The 24,937-nt window shown below is 40.8% G+C and overlaps 1 protein-coding gene across 1 annotated transcript in view; it reads left to right on the plus strand.

Moving 5' to 3' along the window:
* The first annotated feature begins 840 nt into the window (after positions 1–840).
* fam204a (family with sequence similarity 204 member A) overlaps positions 841–24,937 on the plus strand; it is a 43,288-nt gene continuing 19,191 nt past the window's right edge. The window contains exons 1-5 of the mRNA XM_014154255.3: positions 841–1,274; positions 1,690–1,780; positions 2,244–2,286; positions 2,701–2,803; positions 19,472–19,561. Of these exons, the coding sequence (XP_014009730.1) occupies positions 1,017–1,274; positions 1,690–1,780; positions 2,244–2,286; positions 2,701–2,803; positions 19,472–19,561 (585 nt within the window). The 5' untranslated portion in view covers positions 841–1,016. The remainder of the gene's footprint in view (positions 1,275–1,689; positions 1,781–2,243; positions 2,287–2,700; positions 2,804–19,471; positions 19,562–24,937) is intronic.

The raw sequence follows: 24,937 nt of genomic DNA on the forward strand, positions 1-24,937 counted from the left end.
GCAGCCCGCCTGTGTTCAACCTTCCCAAGTTCTCCCATGTCACCCTGCTCTTCCGCACACTCCACTGGCTTCCAGTTGAAGCTCGCATCCACTACAAGACCATGGTACTTGTCTACGGAGCAGCAAGAGGAACTTTCCTCCCTACTTTCAGGCTATGGTCAAACCCTACACTCCAACCCGAGCACTCCTTTCTGCCACCTCTGGTCTCTCGAAGCTCTTCTCTGTCCTGGCACCCCAATGGTGGAACCAGCTTCCCCCTAAATCTAGGACAGCAGAGTCCCTGCCCATCTTCAGAAAACATCTGTAACCCTAACTCTTCACCCTATCATCTGAACCCCCACCCCAATAATAAAAAAATGAGGCCTTCTGTGACCTAACACTTGCACTTTCCTTTTTTCCACCTTACTAGCTCTGACTTTGCTGACAGATATTTTGAGGAAAAATGTACTTACTATGACTGTGATATGTGGTTGTCCCACCTTGCTATCTTTATTTGAATCCACTAACTGTAAGTCACTTTGGATATGAGCGTCTGCTAAACTACTTTAAAAAAATGTTATGTACCGACCTTTTGAAAAATACAATAGCAGCAATAGGATATGTCTTTTAAAATCATGGAATACCAACACATTTATGGTGGTTGTGGTCTTTTAAAACTAATCATGGAATACCAACACATTTATGGTGGTTATCTCTCTATAATTATGTTAACTCTGAGAGGGACAATCGTTCAACATCCCAGCAATAATCTGAGCTGCGCAGCGCGACTGTAATAAAGACGACCTGAAACGCAACCATCGGCTTTAGTGCAGCGATAGAACAGTTTTCATTGGTAGAGACTATATTGTTTTTCCCAATCGGAGCAGTTGTTTTGCAAGAGTCACAATGTCCACCAGGAAGTGAAAATGTTGACAACGCTTCAAGTAGTTTTCGATGCATTTTTTAAGATATCAGTTTGTTTTGGATTATGACTAACACGTTATAAACCGAGTTGCTGTTGGTTTGCCATTCTCAAGATGTATAGTGGACTTTTACCGAAAGGTCTGAGCGATGCAGAAATTAGTTCAGATGATGAGGACGACCAAGGACAAAGTGTAGTTGCAAATCAAGAAAAAACGTTAGCCTCAAACAAATGTCGTGCAGTTGGACTTTCGCGTGGTCTTAAGGAAAACTGTGGGACACTTGTAGACACAAGTTCTTCTCATGCACAGCCCGTCATAGAACATGACAAGTCGTTGGACTGCTTACCCGGGGTTTCCGAGGAGAAGTGGCAAGTATGTCACACATGTTATGCTTCCCAGTCAGGTGTTGCATATCAAGCTAGCGTTAGCTAGCTAGCTAGTTAGCGATGTTGCCTATATACTCTATAGCATCCCCTACTAATTTTGGATAGGCAGTCCATGAATGATGAAACCTGCATGGAAAACAATAACGTGTTATAACAAAATGGCTGCATTGCTTGGCTATACCACATATTCCCGTTTCCCAGGATCAGCGCCACTTTCAAAAGCAAGTCAAATGTGGATAAGATACTCATCTTTGTAAAGCTACATTGTATGTTATTCTACCATATACACATTACACACAATTCATCAACTGTTGAAAGGGAGATTTTCATGATTCGGGTAAATGCTTTTGTTGTATACATTGTTATTGCTAAAATGAATGGTTACACTTCATGTTCTTTAGAGATTCAAAGAGCTACAGAAGAAAAAAGATGAGATCAAGACAATGAAGCTCCCCCAAAAAAGACAGCGGGGAAGACGACGACATAAGAAAGGTCAATTGCACTTCTTTGTAACCACACAGCCACTGAAAAGATGACGATCCAGGACGTCTTTGCCCTGGTCAGATGTAACCTACTTGACCTATCCCAGAAATAATGGAAATGGGAAAAGAAGAGGGTTCATCCCGTGTCCAAATTCTAAGTGTCTCATGACCCTAACGTTAAAGTCCTTTGTCCTTGTTAAATTCAAAATGGTATTATAATTGAGTTAGTCTTTTGCCTATAAAAGCTGAACTGGAATGGATCTGAGTGGAACATAATTAAATAATATACAATTTCATTGAATGTCACTGAAAGAAATAGTCAGCCAGTCTACCTCTTTTCACTGTTTTGGATATGATCACAGTGTACGTTAATATTTCTGAGGTCATGAGATATGACACAATACGACGGACTGTAAAATTGGGTGATTTTGGAGTTTACAATATTAATTTCTTTGTTTCATGTCACTAAACAGATGATGAATCAGGGACTAAGAACATGGAATCAAACAATGAAAGGTAACGTAGGCCTCAATGTATCACAACATCTGTTCAAACATAGTTCTATACAGTATTTCACTAACTACTAAAGAGTCTTCAAAGGCGTTGTCCCGATTTTTCCACCATTCTCCCAAAGTACGCATTAGAGCTTGCACACTTTCTTGTATGGAAATTCCCTCCAGCCAATGCTTAGGCTACACCAATCCTATGCTTTAAATCCATGACAGGGAGTGTCCAAGTCCACACTTATGGAAAAGGGTGGAGAATCGGGACATAGCCTTGTTGTTGGTGTAGGCCTAACTGAAAGCCTATTCTACCCGGGCATTCCAAAAATTTGATTGGTACTTAGTACCCATTTATAGCCTTAACATATGCTGTAGTCTTGTCCTGAACCGATAATAAACATGAACACTCATTTTTCTTCTTCACCAGAGAGCCTCAAGCAGAGCATGACAAGCGTTGGGATGGGCTGACGCAGTACTTTGGCGTCAATGATAGATTTCAACCCCCTGCCTGTTACAAGCCTGCTCCCAAGGTAAAAAAAAAAAGTCTGCCTGTGTCTAATGCCATCAAGTTATGGCAAAAGCATTGAACATGTTCTGTCTTTCTGTATCCATGCCTGTGTAACTTCTCATTGTTTTATTAAATATGACAGGCGGCTTAAGAGGTTTCTAGACTCAAACCTGACATTGTGTAAAATATAAAAGATTGTGTTACATTTTAATGATGAGATTACCTTAATCTTGACATTGGGATGATTCTCCATTCCACTTTTTTTTGGTTGAGATTAAAGTAAGATGTAGATTTGCTCTAGAGAGAAGTGTCTGTACTGAATGTCTATACAGAAACCTGACAGCTCCTGCTCACCGTGTTACTGTATGTGGAAAGCTCAGAGTGCACTCAGTACATGCACAATAACATAGGCTATTCAAAGTGTGAGAAGCTAATTGTCAGACCTATGGATCTAGCCTACATAGCACTAGCCTACATTTTGATGAAAAGGTGTATAGAAAATGGCATCAGACACTCGCCTGCTTTTGTTTTAGTGTCTCTCAGCCTTGCGTCTTTGTGAAGGAAAGCGCATGTGAATAGCTGTTGTGTGTGTGTGTGTGTCCTAATAATAACCCTAATAAGAAACTCTTGGACAAATGAGTTTATATATATATATTTATTTATTATTATTAGTGTATAATTTGTCCTAATTCAATTGGAAGTTCTCGTAATGCTTATTTGTGTGTTATTTAAATTCTGTTTATCTGAAATTCCGTTTATCTGAAAGTACCATCAAATTTAGTTTTTGCTCTGTGTTTTGCAGCAAAAACAGTCTACTTTTAATGGACAAGATATATTTAACAAGAAGCTAAATTAAACAGAACTTGTGAAGTCAACATAACGAGAAGGCCTTGCTCCTCCATTTTCAAACATTCTCATTAATGATCAATGTCATTGACATTACATTAAAAAGATGTTAGGCCTAAGTCAATTACACGCTAGACATTTAGAATCTATTTGGGTCTTTCTATAAACTACGGTACCAGTGAGAATTTCCTGCGGCGGACAACTTGTTACAGCTGTTAATAAGTCATTGATAATAATCTGCAAAACAATTTCATGTGAGTACATTAAGATATAGGGGGGAACATAGCTATGTTCAATCAAATTCACGCTGGTCTGACCAATCGGAATCTATGCTTCAGGACTGTTTTGATCACGGTTGCCTCTGTGAATGGTGTCGACACACTGACTCTGTGACTTGGTTCATCAGAAAGTCCATAGAGGATGTTGTTCCTACTGTGATGATTAAAACTAATCCAACCAACGTAAGGCAATCAGAGGCAAAACCACATTACAGGGACAAAGTGGAGTCGCAATTCAATGGCTCAGACACAAGAAGCATGTGGCAGAGACTCCAGACAATCATGGATTATAAAGGGAATGCGAGGCCTCCCGAGTGGCGCAGTGGTCTAAAGCATCGCAGTGCCACTAGAGATCCTAGTTCAAGTCCGGGCTCTGTCGCAGCCGGCCACGACCGGGAGACCCATGGGGCGGCGCACAATTGGCCCAGCGTCGTCCGGGTTAGGGGAGGGTTTGGCCGGCAGGGATTTACTTGTCCCATCGCGCACTAGCGACTCCTGTGGCGGGCCAGGGCTCAGTGCACGTTGACACGGTCGCCAGGTGTATGGTGTTTCCTCCGACACATTGGTGCAGCTGGCTTCCAGATTAAGCGGGCATTGTGTCAATAAGCAGTGCGGCTTGGCAGGGTTGTGTTTTTGAGGACGTACGGCTCTCGACCTTCACCAGTCCCGAGTCCGTACGGGAGTTGCAGCGATGGAACAAGACTGTAACTACCAATTGGATACCACGAAAAGGGGTAAAGAAATAAATAAATAAATAAAGGGAAAGCCAGCCATGTCGTGGACACCAATGCCTCACTCCTGGACAAGCTAAGCATCTTCTTCGCCCGCTTTGAGGAAAACAACACTTTAGCCGCTGACGTGGGCCCCCGCCGCTCACGAGGACTGTGTGCGCCTGATCTCCGTGACCGACATGAGTAAGACATTCAAGCGTCTTAACCTTCGCAAGGCTGCCGATCCAGACGGCATGCCAAGCCGCGTCCTCTGACGTGTGCAGACCAGCTGGCTGTAGTGTTTACGGACATATTCAATCTCTCCATTATTCCTGTACCCAAGAAAGCGAAGGTAACTGAACTTAATGAGCAGTGCCCCGTAGCACTCACTTCTGTCATCATGAAGTACTTTGAGTGGATAGTTAAAGAGCATATCACCTTACCCGACCCTAGACTCACCACAATTTGCATACTGCCCCAACAGATCCACGGATGACGCAATCACCATTACACTGCACACTTCCAAATCCAATCACCATTTCACTGCACACTTCCAAATCCAATCACCATTACACTGCACACTTCCAAATCCAATCACCATTACACTGCACACTTCCAAATCCAATCACCATTACACTGCACACTTCCAAATCCAATCACCATTACACTGCACACTTCCAAATCCAATCACCATTACACTGCACACTTCCAAATCCAATCACCATTACACTGCACACTTCCAAATCCAATCACCATTACACTGCACACTTCCAAATCCAATCACCATTACACTGCACACTTCCAAATCCAATCACCATTACACTGCACACTTCCAAATCCAATCACCATTACACTGCACACTTCCCTATCCCACCTGGACAAGAGGACTACCTCAGCGTTCAACACCATAGTGCCCTCCAAGCTCATCACTAAGCTCAGGGCCCTGGGTCTGAGCCCCTGGGTCCTTGACTTCCTGATGGGCTGACCCCAGGTGGTAAGGGTAGGCAACAACACCTCTGCCACGCTTATATTCAACATGGGGGCCCTACAGTGGTGCGTGCTCAGCTCCCTCCAGTACTCCCTGTTCACCCATGACTGTGTGGCTACGCACGTCTCCAACTCAATCATCAAGTTTTCTGATGACACAACAGTGGTAGGCCTGATTACCAACAACGGTGAGACAGCCTACAGGGAGGAGGTGAGAGCCCTGGTGGAGTGGTGCCAGAATAACAACCTATCCCTCAACATTATCAGAGGAAGGTCCTAAAAATTGTCAAAAACCCCAACCACCCCAGTCATAGACTCTTCTCTCTACTACCGCATGGCAAGCGATACCGGAACACCAAGTCTAGGACCAAAAGGCTTCTCAACAGCTTTTACCCCCAAGCCATAAGACTCCTGAACAGGTAATCAAATGGCTACCCGGACTATTTGCATTGTCCCGCCCCCCCCCCCCACCCCATTTTACGCTGCTGCTACTCTCTGTTTATCATATATGCATAGTCACTTTAACTATACATTCATGCACATACTACCTCAATTAGCCCGACTAACCGGTGCCCCCGCACATTGGCTACCCAGACTATCTGCATTGTGTCCCACCCGCCAACCCCTCTTTTACGCTACTGTTACTTTCTGTTTAACATATATGCATAGTCACTTTAACCATACCTACATGTACATACTATCTCAATTAGCCCGACTAACCGGTGCCTGTATGTAGCCTCGCTACTGTATATAGCCTCGCTACTGTATATAGCCTCGCTACTGTATATAGCCTCGTTACTGTTATTTCTCACTGTCTTTTTTTACTGTTTTTATTTCTTTACTTATCTATTGTTCACCTAATAATTCCACTGTTGGTTAGGGCCTGTAAGTAAGCATTTCACTGTAAGGTCTACACCTGTTGCATTCGGCACGCGCGACAAATAAACTTTGATTTGATTGTGTGTGTGGGAGTGTCAATGTAGTGTGAGTGTGTATATGGTTGGTTTATATAGTCTGTTATTTTATTAGGATCCCCATTAGTTGTTGCAAAAGCAGCAGCTACTCTTCCTGGGGTCCACATGAAACATGACATAATACAGAACATTAATAGACAAGGACACAACTACGTCATATTTAAAAAAGGCACATGTATCCTACATAACAATACATACACACAAATTGTCTAGGTCAAATAGTGAGTGTGCGTAGGGTCAGTACAGATAGTCAATTAATGGTACCTGAACTATTTAGCAGTCTGGCTTTTTAGCAGTCTTATGGCTTGTGGGTAGAAGCTGTCCCTGGGCCTGTTGGGTCGAGAGCTGATGCTCCGGTACCGTTTACTGGACGGTAAAAGAGTGAACAGTCTATGGCTTGGGTGGCTGGAGTGTCTGACACCGCCTGATATAGAGTTCCGGGACGGCTGGCAGCTCGGCCCCAGTGATGTACTGGGCTGTCTGCACCACCCTCCGTAGCACTTTGTGGTCAAGGGCGATATATTTGCCATACCAAGCGGTGATGTAGCCAGTCAAGATGCTCTCAATGGTGCAGCTGTATAACTTTTTGAGAATACGAGAGCCCATGCCAAATCTTTTCAGCCTCCTTAGGGGGAAGAGATGCTGCCGTACCCTCTTTACGACCCTCTGTGTGGGTGTGTGTGGACTATGTTAGGTATTTAGTCATGTGTACGCCAAGGAATTGAAGCTCTCGACCCGCTTCACAACAGCCCCGTCGATCTGGATGGGGTCGTGCCCTCCTCTTTTCTCCTATAGTTCACAATCAGCTCCTTGGTCTTACTGATGTTGATGCAGGGGTTGTTGTCCTGTCACCACACTGCTAAGACCAACTCCCTCAGGCCTACCGCCGTCGTATCGTCAGCAGACTTGATGGTGGTGTTGGTCGTGGGTGAACAGGTAGTACAGGAGGGGACTAAGCACACACCCCTGAGGGGCCCCCATCTTGAGGGTCAGCGTGGCGGAGGTGTTGTTGCCTAACGTCACCACCTGGGGCCGGCCCGTCAAAGTCCAGGATCCAGTTGCAGATGGAGGGGTTCAGTCCCAGGGTCTCGAGCTTGGAGGGGACTATGGTGTTGATCGCTGAGCAGTAGTCTGAACAATATTCTCAGTTATTTCCCCTCTTGTCCAGGTGGGAGAGGGTAGTGTGAAGTGCAATTCGATTGCGTCATCTGTGGATCTGTTGGGGCAGAATGCGAATTGGAGTGGGTTTGGGGGGGGGGTCTTGAACGATAGTATTGATGTGTGTCGTGACCAGCCTTTTCAAAGCACTTCATAGTTACAGACGCGAGTGCTACAGGGCGCTAGCCATTTAGGCAGGTTACCTTGGAGCTCTTGGGAAGAGGGACAATCGTGGTCAGCTTGAAACATTTTGGGATTACAGAGTGGGACAAGGATAGATTGAAAATGTCTGTGAAGACACTTGCCAGCTGGTCTGCGCATGCTTTGACAACGTGCCCTGTTGTTCCATCTAGCCCGGCAGCCTTGTGATTTGTTAACCTGTTTAAATGTTTTGCTCAAGTCGGCCACGGAGAGCTAGATCACACAGTCATCCTTAACAACAGGGGCTTTCACTCAAGTAACAGTGTTAAATTCTTCGAATTGAGCATAAGGCATTTAGCTCGTTTGGTAGTTCTGCATCGCAGGGCAACTCATGGCTGGGTTTCCCTTTTCTAATGCGTTATCGTCTGCAAGCCCTGACACATACGACGAGCGTCGGAACTGGTGTAATAGGATTCCACCTTCTTCCTATATTGTCCTTTCGCATGTTTAATGTCTCGTCGGAGGTTGTATTGGGCTTTCTTGTATCTGTCCTTGTCCCCTTCCTTGTAAGCCGTTTGTTCTTTAGTCCAGCGCAGATATTGCCTGTAATCCTTGGTTTTTGGTTTAGATACGTTCTTATAGTCACTGTGGGGACGACATCGTCTATGCACTTATTGATGAAGCCCGTGACTGTTGTGGTTAGAGGTCGACCGATTATGATTTTTCAACCCCGATACCGATTATTGGAGGACCAAAAAAGCCGATACCGATTACTCAGCCGATTTAATAAATTAAATAACAAAAAAAATAACTTAAACATTTTTTTGTAATAATGACAATTACAACAATACAGAATAAATTATTTGAACTTAATATAATACATCAATAAAATCAATTTAGCCTCAAATAAATAATGAAACATGTTCAATTTGGTTTAAATAATGCAAAACCAAAGTGTTGGAGAAGAAAGTAAAAGTGCAATATGTGCCATGTAAGAAAGCTAACGTTTAAGTGCCGTGCTCAGAACATGGGAACATATGAAAGCTGGTGGTTCCTTTTAACATGAGTCTTCAATATTCCCAGGTAAGAAGTTTTAGGTTGTAGTTATTATAGTAATTATAGGACTATTTCTCTCTATACGATTTGTATTTCATATACCTTTGACTATTGGATGTTCTTATAGGCACTTTAGTATTGCCAGTGTAACAGTATAGCTTCCGTCCCTCTCCTCGCTCCTACCTGGGCTCGAACCAGAAACACATCGACAACAGCCACCCTTGAAGCAGCGTTACCCATGTAGAGCAAGGGGAACAACTACTCCAAGTCTCAGAGCGAGTGACGTTTGAAACGCTATTAGCGCGCACCCGCTAACTAGCTAGCCATTTCACATCGGTTACACCAGCGTAATCTTGGAAGTTGACAGGCTTGAAGTCATAAACAGCGCAATGCATTGCGAAGAGCTGCTGGCAAAATGCACAAAAGTGCTGTTTGAATGAATGCTTACGAGCCTGCTGGTGCCTACCACCGCTCAGTCAGACTGCTCTATCAAATCATAGACTTAATTATAATATAATAAACACACAGAAATACGAGCCTTAGGTCATTAATATGGTCGAATCCGGAAACTATCATCTCGAGAACAAAACGTTTTTTTTCTTTCAGTGAAATACGGAACTGGTCCGTATTTTATCTAACGGGTGGCATCCCTAAGTCTAAATATTCCTGTTACATTGCACAACCTTCAATGGTATGTCATAATTACGTAAAATTCTGGCAGATTAGTTCGCAAGAGCAGTGACACAATTTCATGTTAGCGGGCAATATTAACTAAATATGCAGGTTTAAAAATATATACTTGTGTATTGATTTTAACCTCTATGGGCTATGTGGGACGCAAGCGTCCCACCCCTGGTACACCCTATCAACAACAGGTGAAATATCAAGAGCGCCAAATTTGAAAACAATTAAATGTCATAATTCAAATTTCTCAAACATACAACTATCTTACACCCTTTGAAAGATAAACATCTCCTTAATCTAACCACGTTGTCCGATTTCAAAAAGGCTTTACGGCGAAAGCATAAAGTTAGATTATGTTAGGAGAGTACATTGACAATAGCTGTGTGTAATGTTTTGTCAATTCAAAGACAGGCGTCACCAAAAGCAGAAAAACAGCTAGAATTATGCACTAACCTTTGACAATCTCCATCAGATGACACTCCTAGGACATTATGTTAGACAATACATGCATTTCTTGTTCTATCAAGTTCATATTTATATCCAAAAACAGCGTTTTACTATGGCGTTGATGTTGAGGAAATCGTTTCCCTCCAATAACCGCCAGCCAATCAGCACAACAAATTAAATAATTACTATTCGAAAACATTGGTAAAATATTATATTGTCATTCAAAGAATTATAGATTTACATCTCTTGAACGCAACCGGATTGCCAGATTTAAAAATAACCTTACTGGGAAATCACAATTTGCAATAATCTGAGCACTGCGCCCAGAAAAATACGCTTTGCGATACAGACTAACCGCCATGTTGGAGAGATCTAAAATCGAAAATACTATGTAAATAATCCATTACCTTTGATTCTCTTCATCAGATGTCACTTCCAGGAATCCCAGGTCCATAACAAATGTAGTTTTGTTCGAAAAAGCTCATAATTTATGTCCAAAAAGCTCTGTGTTGTTAGCACATGATCTATGCCCGCCGGACTTCTCTTCATGAACGAGGGGGAAAAATATATTTACGTTCGTTCAAACATGTCAAACGTTGTATAGCATAAATCATTAACCAGAACATGAATAATATTCAAGGCGGACAATTGCATTCTCTTTTAAAACGTATTGGAACGAGAGTACCCAACATGAACTCGCGCGCCAGAGTCTAATCGGCCACCACCGTTCCAAGGCTCTTGTTCGGTCAGATCTCACAGTATAAGACTCAAAACACTTTGTAAAGACTGGTGACATCTAGTGGAAGCCATAGGAAGTGCTCAACGATTAATAAGCCCCTGTGTGTTTCAATGGCATAGGCTTAAAGGTAATTCAACACATCAGGTATCCACTTCCTGTCAGAATTTGTCTCAGGGTTTTGACTGCCATATGAGTTCTGTTATACTTACAGACACCATTCAAACAGTTTTAGAAAATTCAGAGTGTTTTCTATCCAAACCTGAACAATAATATGCATATTCTAGCTTCTGAGTTGGTGTAGGAGGCAGTTAAAAATGGGCACATATTTTTTTCAAAATTCTCAATACTGCCCCCTAGCCCCAACAGGTTTTAAAGAAAGGCATTGAAAAAGAAAGGCAAATGCGCTTGTTAAATCATCACCCGTTTGTCGAAGTAGGCTGTGATTCGATGAGAAATTAACAGGCACCGCATCAATTACATGCAACGCAGGACACGTTAGTTAACCTCTATGGGCTAGGCGGGACGAATTCGTCCCACCTACGTAACAGCCACTTGAAGCCTGTGGCGCGATTTTCAAAACCTTAAAAATCCTATTACTTCAATTTCTCAAACATATGACTATTTTACAGCTATTTAAAGACAAGACTCTCGTTAATCTAACCACACTGTCCGATTTCAAAAAGGCTTTACAACGAAAGCAAAACATTAGATTATGTCAGCAGAGTACCAAGCCAGAAATAATCAGACACCCATTTTTCAAGCTAGCATATAATGTCACCAAAACCCAGAAGACCGCTAAATGCAGCACTCACCTTTGATGATCTTCATCAGATGACAACCCTAGGACATTATGTTATACAATACATGCATGTTTTGTTCAATCAAGTTCATATTTATATCAAAAACCAGCTTTTTACATTAGCATGTGACGTTCAGAACTTCCGGGGAATTCGCTAACATTTTACTAAATTACTCACGATAAACGTTCACAAAAAGCATAACAATTATTTTAAGAATTATAGATACAGACCTCCTCTATGCACTCGATGTGTCCGATTTTAAAATAGCTTTTTGGTGAAAGCACATTTTGCAATATTCTAAGTACATAGCCCAGGCATCACGGGCTAGCTATTTAGACACCCGGCAAGTTTAGCACTCACCATAATCATATTTACTATTATAAAAGTTTGATTACCTTTTGTTGTCTTCGTCAGAATGCACTCCCAGGACTGCTACTTCAATAACAAATGTTGGTTTGGTCCAAAATAATCCATCGTTATATCCGAATAGCGGCGTTTTGTTCGTGCGTTCCAGACACTATCCGAAATGGTAAAGAAGGGTCGCGCATATGGCGCAATTCGTGACAAAAAAATTCTAAATATTCCATTACCGTACTTCGAAGCATGTCAACCGCTGTTTAAAATCAATTTTTACGCCATTTTTCTCGTAGAAAAGCGATAATATTCCGACAGGGAATCTCCTTTTCGGCAAACAGAGGAAAAAAATCACAAAGGCGGGGGGCGGTCGGGTCATGCGCCTAAGCCCAGAGTCCCTTGATCGGCCACTTGAGAAAGGCGATAATGTGTTTCAGCCTGGGGCTGGGATGACGACATTCTGTTTTTTCCCGGGCTCTGAGCGCCTATGGACGACGTAGGAAGTGTCACGTTAGAGCAGAGATCCTTAGTAAAAGATAGAGATGGAAAAGAAGTTCAAGAAATGGTCAGACAGGCCACTTCCTGTAAAGGAATCTCTCAGGTTTTGACCTGCCATTTGAGTTCTGTTTTACTCACAGACACCATTCAAACAGTTTTAGAAACTTTAGGGTGTTTTCTATCCATATGTAATAAGTATATGCATATTCTAGTTACTGGGTAGGAGTGGTAACCAGATTAAATCGGGTATGTTTTTTATCCAGCCGTGTCAATACTGCCCCCTAGCCCTAACAGGATAAACTAGTAATATCAACCATGTGTAGTTAACTAGTGATTATGTTAAGATTTATAGTTTTTTTATAAGATAAGTTTAATGCTAGCTAGCAACTTACCTTGGCTTCTTGCTGCCCTCGCGTAACAGATAGTCAGCCTGCCATGCAGGCTCCTCGTGGAGTGCAATGTAAGGCAGGTGGTTAGAGTGTTGGACTAGTAACCAGAAGGTTGCAAAAACGAATCCCCCCCCTGAACAAGGCAGTTAACCCCCGTTCCTAGGCCGTCATTGAAAATAAGAATGTGTTCTTAATCTGACTTGCCTAGTTAAATAAAGGTGTAAAAAATATATATTTTTTTTAAATTGGCAAATCGGTGGCAAAAAAATACCAATTTACCGATTGTTATGAAAACTTGAAATCGGCCCTAATTAAATCGGCCATTCCGATTAACCTCTCTGGGCTAGGCGGGACGAATTCGTCCCACCTACGCAACAGCCAGTTGAATCCCGTGGCACGATTTTCAAATACCTTAGAAATACTATTACTTCAATTTCTCAAACATATGACTATTTTACAGCATTTTAAAGACAAGACTCTCGTTAATCTAACCACACTGTCCGATTTCAAAAAGGCTTTACAATGAAAGCAAAACATTAGATTATGTCAGCAGAGTACCCAGCCAGAAATAATCAGACACCCATTTTTCAAGCTAGCATATAATGTCACAAAAACCCAAACCACAGCTAAATGCAGCACTAACCTTTGATGATCTTCATCAGATGACAACCCTAGGACATTATGTTATACAATACATGCATGTTTTGTTCAATCAAGTTCATATTTATATCAAAAACCAGCTTTTTACATTAGCATGTGACGTTCAGAACTAGCATAACCCCCGCAAACTTCCGGGGAATTTACTAACAATTTACTAAATTACTCACGATAAACGTTCACAAAAAAGCATAACAATTATTTTAAGAATTATAGATACAGAACTCCTCTATGCACTCGATATGTCCGATTTTAAAATAGCTTTCTGGTGAAAGCACATTTTTCAATATTCTAAGTACATAGCCCAGCCATCACGGGCTAGCTATTTAGACACCCAGCAAGTTTAGCCTTCACCAAAATCAGATTTACTATTACAAAAGTTTGATTACCTTTGTTGTCTTCGTCAGAATGCACTCCCAGGACTGCTACTTCAATAACAAATGTTGGTTTGGTCCAAAATAATCCATCGTTATATCCAAATAGCGGCGTTTTGTTCGTGCGTTCCAGACACTATCCGAAATGGTAAATCAGGGTCGCGAGCATGGCGCAATTCGTGACAATTTTTTTTTACATATTCCATTACCGTACTTCGAAGCATGTCAACCGCTGTTTAAAATCCATTTTTATGCCATTTTTCTCGTAAAAAAGCGATAATATTCCGACCGGGAATCTCCTTTTAGGTAAACAGAGGAAAGAAAACAAAGCTTTCGGTCGACGCGGGCACGAGCTTGAGTCTCACAGTACTGTAACCAGCCACTACCCAAACGCGCTAGTTTGTTTCAGCCAGAGCCTGCAAAGCCACGATTCAGCTTTTTGCCGCCTTCTGAGAGCCCATGGCAGCCGTAGGAAGTGTCACGTAACCGCAGAGATCCTTTGTAATGGATAGAGATGGCAAAGAAGGACAAGAAATGGTCAGACAGGGTACTTCCTGTACAGAATCTTCTCAGGTTTTGACCTGCCATTTGAGTTCTGTTATACTCACAGACACCATTCAAACAGTTTTAGAAACTTTGGAGTGTTTTCTATCCAAAGCCAATAATTATATGCATATTCTAGTTACTGGGCAGGAGTAGTAACCAGATTAAATCGGGTACGTTTTCTATCCAGCCGTGTCAATACTGCCCCCTAGCCCTAACAGGTTAACCTCTCTTGGGTATGTGGGACGTGACCGTCCCACCTGCGGGACACACTATTCAACAGCCAGTGAAATTGCAGGGCGCCAAATTCAAAACGACAAAAATCTTATAATTTAAATTTCTCAAACATACAACTATTATATCCCATTTTAAAGATAACTTTCTGGTTAATCCAACCACATTGTCCGATTTCAAAAATGCTTTACGGCAAAAGCATAGCATTAGATTATATTAGCACATCACCTTGACAAGAAAAACCACACAGCCATTTTCCAAGCAAGGAGAGGCGTCACAAAAAACAGAAATACAGCTAAAATTAAGCACTAACCTTTGATGATCTTCTTCAGATGGCACTCATAGGACTTCATGTTACACAATACATGTATGTTTTGCTCGATAAAGTTCATATTTATATCCAAAACCCCCATTTTACATTGGCCCGTAATGTTCAGAAATATTTTTCCTCCAAAAACTTCCGGTGAATGAGCACATCAATTTATAGAAATACTCATCATAAACGTTGAGAAAATATTAAACTGTTATTCAAAGATAAACATCTCCTTAACCTGTTAGGGCTATGGGGCAGTATTGACACGGCCGGATAAAAAACGTACCCGATTTAATCTGGTTACTACTCCTGCCCAGTAACTAGAATATGCATATAATTATTGTCTTTGGATAGAAAACACCCTAAAGTTTCTAAAACTGTTTGAATGGTGTCTGTGAGTATAACAGAACTCATATGGCAGGCAAAAACCTGAGAAGATTCTGAACAGGAAGTGGCCTGTCTGACAAGTTGTTGTTCATCTTTGGTCTTTTTATTGAAGACTGAGGATCTTTGCTGTAACGTGACACTTCCTACGGCTCCCATAGGCTCTCAGAGCCCGGGAAAAAGCTGAATGATATCGATTCAGCCCCATGCTGAAACACATTATCGCGTTTGGATAGTGGCCGATCAGAGTACTCTGAGACTCAGGCTCGTGCACGAGGGCACGAGATGTTTTTATTTTCTCTCTCTTTGTACGTATACACGCTTTCCCGGTCGGAATATTATCGCTTTTTTACGAGAAAAATGGCATAAAAATTTATTTTAAACAGCGGTTGACATGCTTGGAAGTACGGTAATGGAATATTTAGAATTTTTTTGTCACGAAATGCGCCATGCTCGTCACCCTTATTTACCCTTTCGGATAGTGTCTTGAACGCACGAACAAAATGCCGCTATTTGGATATAACAATGGATTATTTGGGACCAAACCATCATTTGTTATTGAAGTAGAAGTCCTGGGAGTGCATTCTGACGAAGAACAGCAAAGGTAATAACATTTTTCTTATAGTAAATCTGACTTTGAGTGCTAAACTTGCTGGGTGTCTAAATAGCTAGCCCTGTGATGCCGGGCTATCTACTGAGAATATTGCAAAATGTGCTTTCACCGAAAAGCTATTTTAAAATTGGACATAGCGAGTGCATAGAGGAGCTCTGTATCTATAATTCTTAAAATAATTCTGTTTTTTGTGAACGTGTATCGTGACTAATTTAGTATATTCACCGGCAGTGTTCGGTGGGAATGCTAGTCACATGCTAGTCACATGCTAATGTAAAAAGCTGGTTTTTGATATAAATATGAACTTGATTGAACAAAACATGCATGTATTGTATAACATAATGTCCTAGGGTTGTCATCTGATGAAGATCATCAAAGGTCAGTGCTGCATTTAGCTGTGGTTTGGGTTTATGTGACATTATATGCTAGCTTGAAAAATGGGTGTCTGATTATTTCTGGCTGGGTACTCTGCTGACATAATCTAATGTTTTACTTTCGTTGTAAAGCCTTTTTGAAATCGGACAGTGTGGTTAGATTAACGAGAGTCTTGTCTTTAAAATGGTGTAAAATAGTCATATGTTTGAAAAATTGAAGTTTTGCATTTGAGGTATTTGAATATCACGCCACGGGATTACACTGGCTGTTGAGTAGGTGGGACGCTAGCCCATAGAGGTTAATGCAACCGCTGTGACAGATTTGAAAAAAGCTTCACGGGGAAAGCACACTTTGCAATGATCTGAGTACGGTGCTCAGAAAACATCAGGCAATACAGATACCCGCCATTTTCCAAAATATCCGGTGATTTTGCAGAGAGCCTCATGAAAATACAAGTGTTATACATGGAACTTCAGATAAACTTCTCCTTAATACAACCGCTGTGTCAGATTTAGAAAAAGCAATAATCTGAGTACGGCGCTCAGACACAAAAACATGCCAAGAAATATATCCGCCATGTTGGAGTCAACAATAGTCAGAAATAGCATTATAAATATTCACTTACCTTTGATGATCTTCATCAGAATGCACTCCCAGAAATCCCAGGTCCACAATAAATGTTTGTTTTGTTTGATAAAGTCCATCGTTTATGTCCAAATACCACCTTTTTGTTCGCGCCTTCAGTTCACAAATACAAATTCAGGACGCGCAGGTCAGAAACTCAAATTTCCATTACATTTCTTAGAAACATGTCAAACGATGTATAGAATCAATCTTTAGGATGTTTTTATCGTAAATCCGCAATAAAGTTTCAACCGGAGAAATCCTTTGTCTTCAAAAAATGCTATGGAACTGAGGTACCTCTCACGTGAGCGCGCATGCCTGAGGCTGGCAGTGTTCTGACTCCAGTAGCTCTTATTCATCATCACTTTACAGTAGAAGCCTCAAACAAGGTTCTAAAGACTGTTGACATCTAGTGGAAGCCTTAGAAGTGCAAAATGACCCCACAGACACTGTAGTTTGGATAGGGAATTAATTGAAGTCCAACAGACCACTTCCTGTTTGGATTTTCTCTCAGGTTTTTGCCTGCCATATGAGTTCTGTTATATTCACAGACATCATTCAAACCGTTTTAGAAACTTCAGAGTGTTTTCTATCCAAATCTACTAATAATATGCATGTCTTAGTTTCTGGGAGTGAGTAGCAGGCAGTTTACTCTGGGCACGTCAGTCATCCAAGCTACTCAATACTGCCACCATCCATAAGAAGTTAAGGGCTTGTAAAGTAAGCATTTCACGGTAAGGTCTACACTTGTTGTATTCGGCGCATGTGACAAATAAAGTTCGATTTTTTTTATATTTTTTTTCACCTTTATTTAACCAGGTAGGCAAGTTGAGAACAAGTTCTCATTTACAATTGTGACCTGGCCAAGATAAAGCAAAGCAGTTTGACACATACAACAACACAGCGTTACACATGGAGTAAAACAAACATACAGTCAATAATATAGTAGAAAAATAAGTCTATATACAAAGTGAGCAAATGAGGTGATAAGGGAGGTAAAGGCAAAAAAGGCCATGGTGGCGAGGTAAATACAATATAGCAAGTAAAACACTGGAATGGTAGATTTGCAGTGGAAGAAAGTGCAAAGTAGAAATAGAAATAATGGGGTGCAAAGGAGCTAAATAAATAAATAAATACATACAGTAGGGGAAGTGGTAGTTGTTTGGGCTAAATTATAGATGGGCTATGTACAGGTGCAGTAATCTGTGAGCTGCTCTGACAGCTGGTGCTTAAAGCTAGTGAGGGAGATAAGTGTTTCCAGTTTTAGAGATTTTTGTAGTTCGTTCCAATTTTATTGGGCTAGTTGCATGTCTGACATCAATGTGTGCGCAATTACAATGATAATTTAATATGGTACATTTCAGACAGTTTAATATAACATGGACTACTTGTCAACAGTGTGTTTATGGTGTAATGGAATGTTTTGCCTTGTGTGGTAGGCTTTGTGGGTTTTGACACTGTCATAACCAGCCATAATTTTCACAACAGGTCTAAATATGTGTCATGACAGTGTTATGACCATGTTATGTCAGCTGTTATGACGTATTATGACATGGTTTTGACCATGTCATGGCGCTGGGTGTCAAGGGAAGTGTTACCTAGAATAACAAATAGTAGCCTGGAGGGCTTATTCACAATATGAACTGGTGATCAGGTTATGAAATGACATGACAAATACAGTTTGGTGTCCATATTACCCTACTCCTGCAATTTTAAAGGATATAACTGCTAGTCCTAGATCTATGCTGTTGTTAGGCAAAGTGATTTGCCAATTTGGCATATTCACTTTTATTCCTGTAAGGACACATGTGGAACTGCATTTAAAAGAAAATGTTTTAACCATTTTGAAATGTTGATCCCAATGTCACACATTGAAATCCCATTTACAAAATATTTTATTTTGAACATTGCCAGCAAATTGACCAATGTACAGTTGTGGTAGTAGTAGAGGTAGATTTCTTATTTGTTTTTCTGTAATTATTACTATATTGCCATATCATTATTAGACTCAGCTTGCTGTCTTTGTCCAAATTAATTTGAGGGATGAGTGTGCGTCTATAAACAACTTGAGTCCTTGAATCATTCGTATGAAGATGCTTCCGAGAGGGCTCCCCTAATTTAAAATGACAACATCTTGCTTTCATGTGTTCTGTGAAATTATTGAAGAAATTATCTTAACTCTACTTCTTCGGATAGTCTCCTTTTTTTTGGAGACCCACCCCTGCCGTCAGTAACCAGGGGCATCTTTGCTCCCTCCTCTGCTCCAGCCTGTAATGGAAATGTGTAATTAAAGAGTCACATTTATGTTTGGTAATCTCCAGTAGAATTTTTGAAGATTTCCCCACTAATATCCAATCAAAAAGGTTTTCATTTGTGAAGGAAAATCTACATATTTGTAGTAATAGCAATCATATTAAAAATAAGGCCCAGGGGACTTTTGAAGTTACTCTTTGATTTTTTTTTCTCCCCCTTTTCTATTTCTAAAATCACTACATTTTCCCCTTCTCTCCAGTCCAGCTTAGAAAAGAGCATAGAGAGCGCCATCGCTGAAGGGGACTTTGGGAAGGCGGAGGAGATGAGCGACAGACTCGCCACTCGAGAGGTATGTACGGATAAGAGATCTTTGGGGCGCTCCTGCTGTGACAAATTGAACTAATGGATCTGTGGCCATTTCTTCCTGCCAAGACATAGGGGAACAAAAACACACACAGGCACCCGCAATTGAGAAGTCCTGCAGCCCTTTCCCATTGAGTTAATGGAAAGCCCTCCCCCTTAGTTTTGGAGTTCGGCAGTGTCAAAAGCACTTTTGGCTCAGCTTTTTAATGAAGGGCTACATTGCTTTCAAGCCAACTGTTAAAACATTCTCAAGGTGTGAGTTTCATACCTTTGAAGTGCACACGTCCCTAAATGCACTGCCTGCAGTTTCGAAACCACTCGTCTTGGCAGGCATCGGGGATCAAGCGGTTTGAAGCTAATTTAGCAGAAAAAGTTGCCCGCACACCCATAATTGCGCTTAAGAAGACACCGCTACTACTTTTCATAGTTGGCGATTACAGTATGTTCAATTGTCACAACTTGAATTGTATTAAGTGAGAGATGTGATGCTCTTATAGAACCACTGATATTAATGATACTTTTGAAAAACTAGATGATTACTTTGAGGATTACTTTCGAATTCAGAAAGGATGTTTGGGGGGGGGAATCTTTGACACTTCTCTGTTTTCTCAATGACATTTAAATCAGCGTTGAAAAAAGGCGCAAGTTTAAGTTTGTTCCGCCTGAGCGAATCTGACCGCAAGTCAGAGACCATTATGATGACACACCAAATGTGTTTGATGGATTGTGGGAAAAGAACAGGAATAGGCTTTTGTAGGTTGCAGTCCAAGCCAACCGTGTTTATTTTTATTTTACCTTTATTTAACCAGGTAGGCAAGTTGAGAACAAGTTTTCATTTACAATTGCGACCTGGCCAAGATAAAGCAAAGCAGTTCGACACATACAACAACACAGAGTTACACATGGAGTAAAACAAACATACAGTCAATAATACAGTAGAAAAATAAGTCTATATACAATGTGAGCAAATGAGGTGAGATAAGGGAAGTAAAGGCAAAAAAGGCCATGGTGGCAAAGTAAATACAATATAGCAAGTAAAACACTGGAATGGTAGATTTGTAGTGGAAGAAAGTGCAAATTAGAAATAGAAATAATGGGGTGCAAAGGAACAAAATAAATAAATAAATACAGTAGGGGAAGAGGTAGTTGTTTGGGCTAAATTATAGATGGGCTATGTACAGGTGCAGTGATCTGTGAGCTGCTCTGACAGCTGGTGCTTAAAGCTAGTGAGGGAGATAAGTGTTTCCAGTTTCAGAGATTTTTGTAGTTCGTTCCAGTCATTGGCAGCAGAGAACTGGAAGGAGAGATGGCCAAAGGAGGAGTGTGCCTGTTGTCGGCATCCAAAGATTATCCAATTTTAATAAACGCTTGGAGGTAAGGATGACAGCAGTGGTATAGTCTACGGCGATACAGATATCACTTATTATTGATATCTACATAGCGCATTGATGTGAATCACACTGCTGCTCTCTCATTTAGCTATTTGTGCCTTACGGATTGTGGTTGTTGTGGACGGTTGTTCACAAATCTAAATGTGTATTTGAACCCAATAATGGTTGAATTCAAGAAGTTTAAGCTGCCTATCAATCATTGTTTTTGTAACCAACAGACAGCCAGGGAAAATCCGCTCTTGCAACAGCTGTATAGTGTGGATCCCAGCCTATGAATTAAAAGTAGGGCTTTTATTGCTCAATCTAATTGATACTAATAAATAAAATCCATACGCCTAATGGGCACATGCTCAAACTTGCACAAGTTTGATAGACTTAAAGGGTTTTAATCTGTAGTTGCTACATCCATTTTTGGATTTATAAATGTATATATAATAATATGCTACTGTTCAAAAGTTTGGGATCACTTAGAAATGTATCCATTAAAATAACATCAAATTGATCCGAAACACAGTGTAGACATTGTTAATGTTGTAAATGACTATTGTAGTTTAAAACGGCTGATTATTTAATGGAATATCTACAGAGGCCCATTATCAGCAACCATCACTCCTGTGTTCCAATGGCATGTTGTGTTAGCTAATCCAAGTTTATCATTTTAAAAGACGAACTGATCATTAGAAAACCCTTTTGCAATTGTGTTAGCACAGCTGATTAAAGAAGCAATAAAACTGGCCTTCTTTAAACTAGTTGAGTATCTGGAGCATCAGCATTTGTGGGTTTGATTACAGGCTCAAAATGGCCAGAAATAAAGAGCTTTCTTCTGAAACTCAGTCTATTCTTGTTCTGAGGAATGAAGGCTATTCCATGCGAGAAATTGCTAAGAAACTGAAGATCTCGTACAACGCTGTGTACTACTCCCTTCATCATGGTTACTACATGATTCAATATGTGTTATGTCATAGTTTGTCTTCACTATTATTCTACAATGCAGAAAATAGTCAAAATTAAGAAAAACCCTTGAATGAGTGAGTAGGTGTCCAAACGTTTGACTGGTAGTGTATATATCCATTGATTCTTGAAGAATATAACTTATAAATTCCTCATGTGCTTAGTTCAACTGTCACACTCCATGGGAAGCCAAAATATAGGCTTGTTTTACTCCAATGTTTTAAATATTGTAAATGTAAACGAACACTGTATAGCCTCATAACATGGTTAAAACCAACAACAAAAAAATATATAATGGATGGTCAGTCCTTGCGTCTACAGCTCTGTCTATTATTCTGAGAGTAGTTACATTTCTCCAGGCCCATCCCTCAGCTTTTTAACAAAACAGAGGCAGGGCTACCGTTTTGTTAATGTTTCATTTGTGGATTTGCCCTTTAAACAGCTCCATACAGTGAGGGGAAAAAAGTATTTGATCCCCTGCCGATTTTGTACATTTGCCCACTGACAAAGAAATGATCAGTCTATAATTTTAATGGTAGGTTTATTTGAACAGTGAGAGACAGAATAACAACAAAAAATCCAGAAAAACACATGTCAAAAATGTTATAAAATGATTTGCATTTTAATGACCGAAATAAGTATTTGACCCCTCTGCAAAACATGACTTAGTACTTGGTGGCAAAACCCTTGTTTGCAATCAGAGGTCAGACGTTTCTTGTAGTTGGCCACCAGGTTTGCACACATCTCAGGAAGGATTTTGTCCCACTCCTCTTTGCAGATCTTCTCCAAGTCATTAAGGTTTCGAGGCTGACGTTTGGCAACTCGAACCTTCAGCTCCCTCCACAGATTTTCTATGGGATTAAGGTCTGGAGACTGGCTAGGCCACTCCAGGACCTTAATGTGCTTCTTCTTGAGCCACTCCTTTGTTGCCTTGGCCGTGTGTTTTGGGTCATTGTCATGCTGGAATACCCATCCACAACCCATTTTCAATGCCCTGGCTGAGGGAAGGAGGTTCTCACCCAAGATTTGACGGTACATGGCTCAGTCCATCGTCCCTTTGATGCAGTGAAGTTGTCCTGTCCCCTTAGCAGAAAAACACCCCCAAAGCATAATGTTTCCACCTCCATGTTTGACCGTGGGGATGGTGTTCTTGGGGTCATAGGCAGCATTCCTCCTCCAAACACGGCGAGTTGAGTTGATGCCAAAGAGCTCCATTTTGGTCTCATCTGACCACAACACTTTCACCCAGTTGTCCTCTGCCAATGAACATCTGAATGATTCAAACTTCAGACAGGCATGTATATGTGCTTTCTTGAGCAGGGGGACCTTGCGGGCACTGCAGGATTTCAGTCCTTCACGGCGTAGTGTGTTACCAATTGTTTTCTTGTTGACTATGGTCCCAGCTGCCTTGAGATCATTGACAAGATCCTCCCGTGTAGTTCTGGGCTGATTCCTCACCGTTCTCATGATCATTGCAACTCCATGAGGTGAGATGGAGTTGCATGGAGCCCCAGGCCGAGGGAGATTGACAGTTCTTTTGCGTTTCTTCCATTTGCGAATAATCACACCAACTGTTGTCACCTTCTCACCAAGCTGCTTGGCGATGGTCTTGTAGCCCATTCCAGCCTTGTGTAGTTCTACAATCTTGTCCCTGACATCCTTGGAGAGCTCTTTGGTCTTGGCCATGGTGGAGAGTTTGGAATCTGATTGATTGCTTCTGTGGACAGCTGTCTTTTATACAGGTAACAAACTGAGATTAGGAGCACTCCCTTTAGAGTGTGCTCCTAATCTCAGCTCGTTACCTGTATAAAAGACACCTGGGAGCCAGAAATCTTTCTGATTGAGAGGGGGTCAAATACTAATTTCCCTCATTTAAAATGCAAATCAATTTATAACATTTTTGACATGCTTTTTTCTGGATGTGTTGTTGTTATTCTGTCTCTCACTGTTCAAATAAACCTACCATTAAAATTATAGACTGATCATTTCTTTGTCAGTGGGCAAACGTACAAAATCAGCAGGGGATCAAATACTTTTTCCCCTCACTGTATTATCAAGATATCAAAGTGTCACCAACAAAGAGGTAAACCATAGGCCTATAGCAAATGCAGCATATGGCATACATTTTTCACATGTAAATAGCACTTTTCAGTAGTGCTCAAAGCATGCCATTTCATGAGCGCATCATTTATTTTTCAACTTGAATCAATGACCCCAATCAGTCCTCCATGAAAACAAAATCATAAACAACAGTGTAGGGCTGGCTAATAAGTCCTTATATTTAGGATCATGCTCAGGTAAAACAATTTGGCTAATTTATACTTCCATATTTACAAGTCCTATTCTTGAAGATCAAGGGGTATAACATTGATTGGAATGACTAGATTTCTGTTAACTTTGGTTTTTAATGTAAAGATATAATTTAATCTTGTTATTTATTATATGTAGTCGAAAGCGATGGGTAAGAAGAAGCCTACATAACCAACCCATAAAGTAAAATTTAACATCATATATGGCCAGCTATGTAAACTTTAACATTGATTTATCCTGCAATAGATGTTGTTCAATTGGTAACATTTCTGTCTTCTAATGCCTCTTAAGGGGAAAGTAATCTAAAAATAACGGAATGTAATCAGATTACGTTACTGAGTTTGGGTAATTCAAAAGTTACGTTACTGATTACAATTTTGGATTACATTTAGAAAGTAACCTACCCAACCCTGATCATTACAGCATACACTTTTCAGTCTGTCAGCCATGTACAGTGTCTTCAGAAAGTATTCATATCCCTTGACTTACTCCACATTTTGTTGTGTTACAGCCAGAATTCAAAATGCATGATTTAAATATTTGAAACATGTGTTTTCACTTTGTCATTATGGGGTATTGTGTGTAGATGGGTAAATAAAAAATGAAATGCAAAAATATGTAATTCACATAAGCATTCACACTGAGCAATTTCAGCTGTGAGTCTTTCTGGGTAAATTTCTAAGCTTTCCACACTTGGATTGTGCAACATT

Source organism: Salmo salar, chromosome 18, assembly GCF_965601325.2.
Source record: "Salmo salar chromosome 18, fSalSal1, whole genome shotgun sequence".
Lineage (NCBI taxonomy): Eukaryota > Metazoa > Chordata > Actinopteri > Salmoniformes > Salmonidae > Salmo > Salmo salar.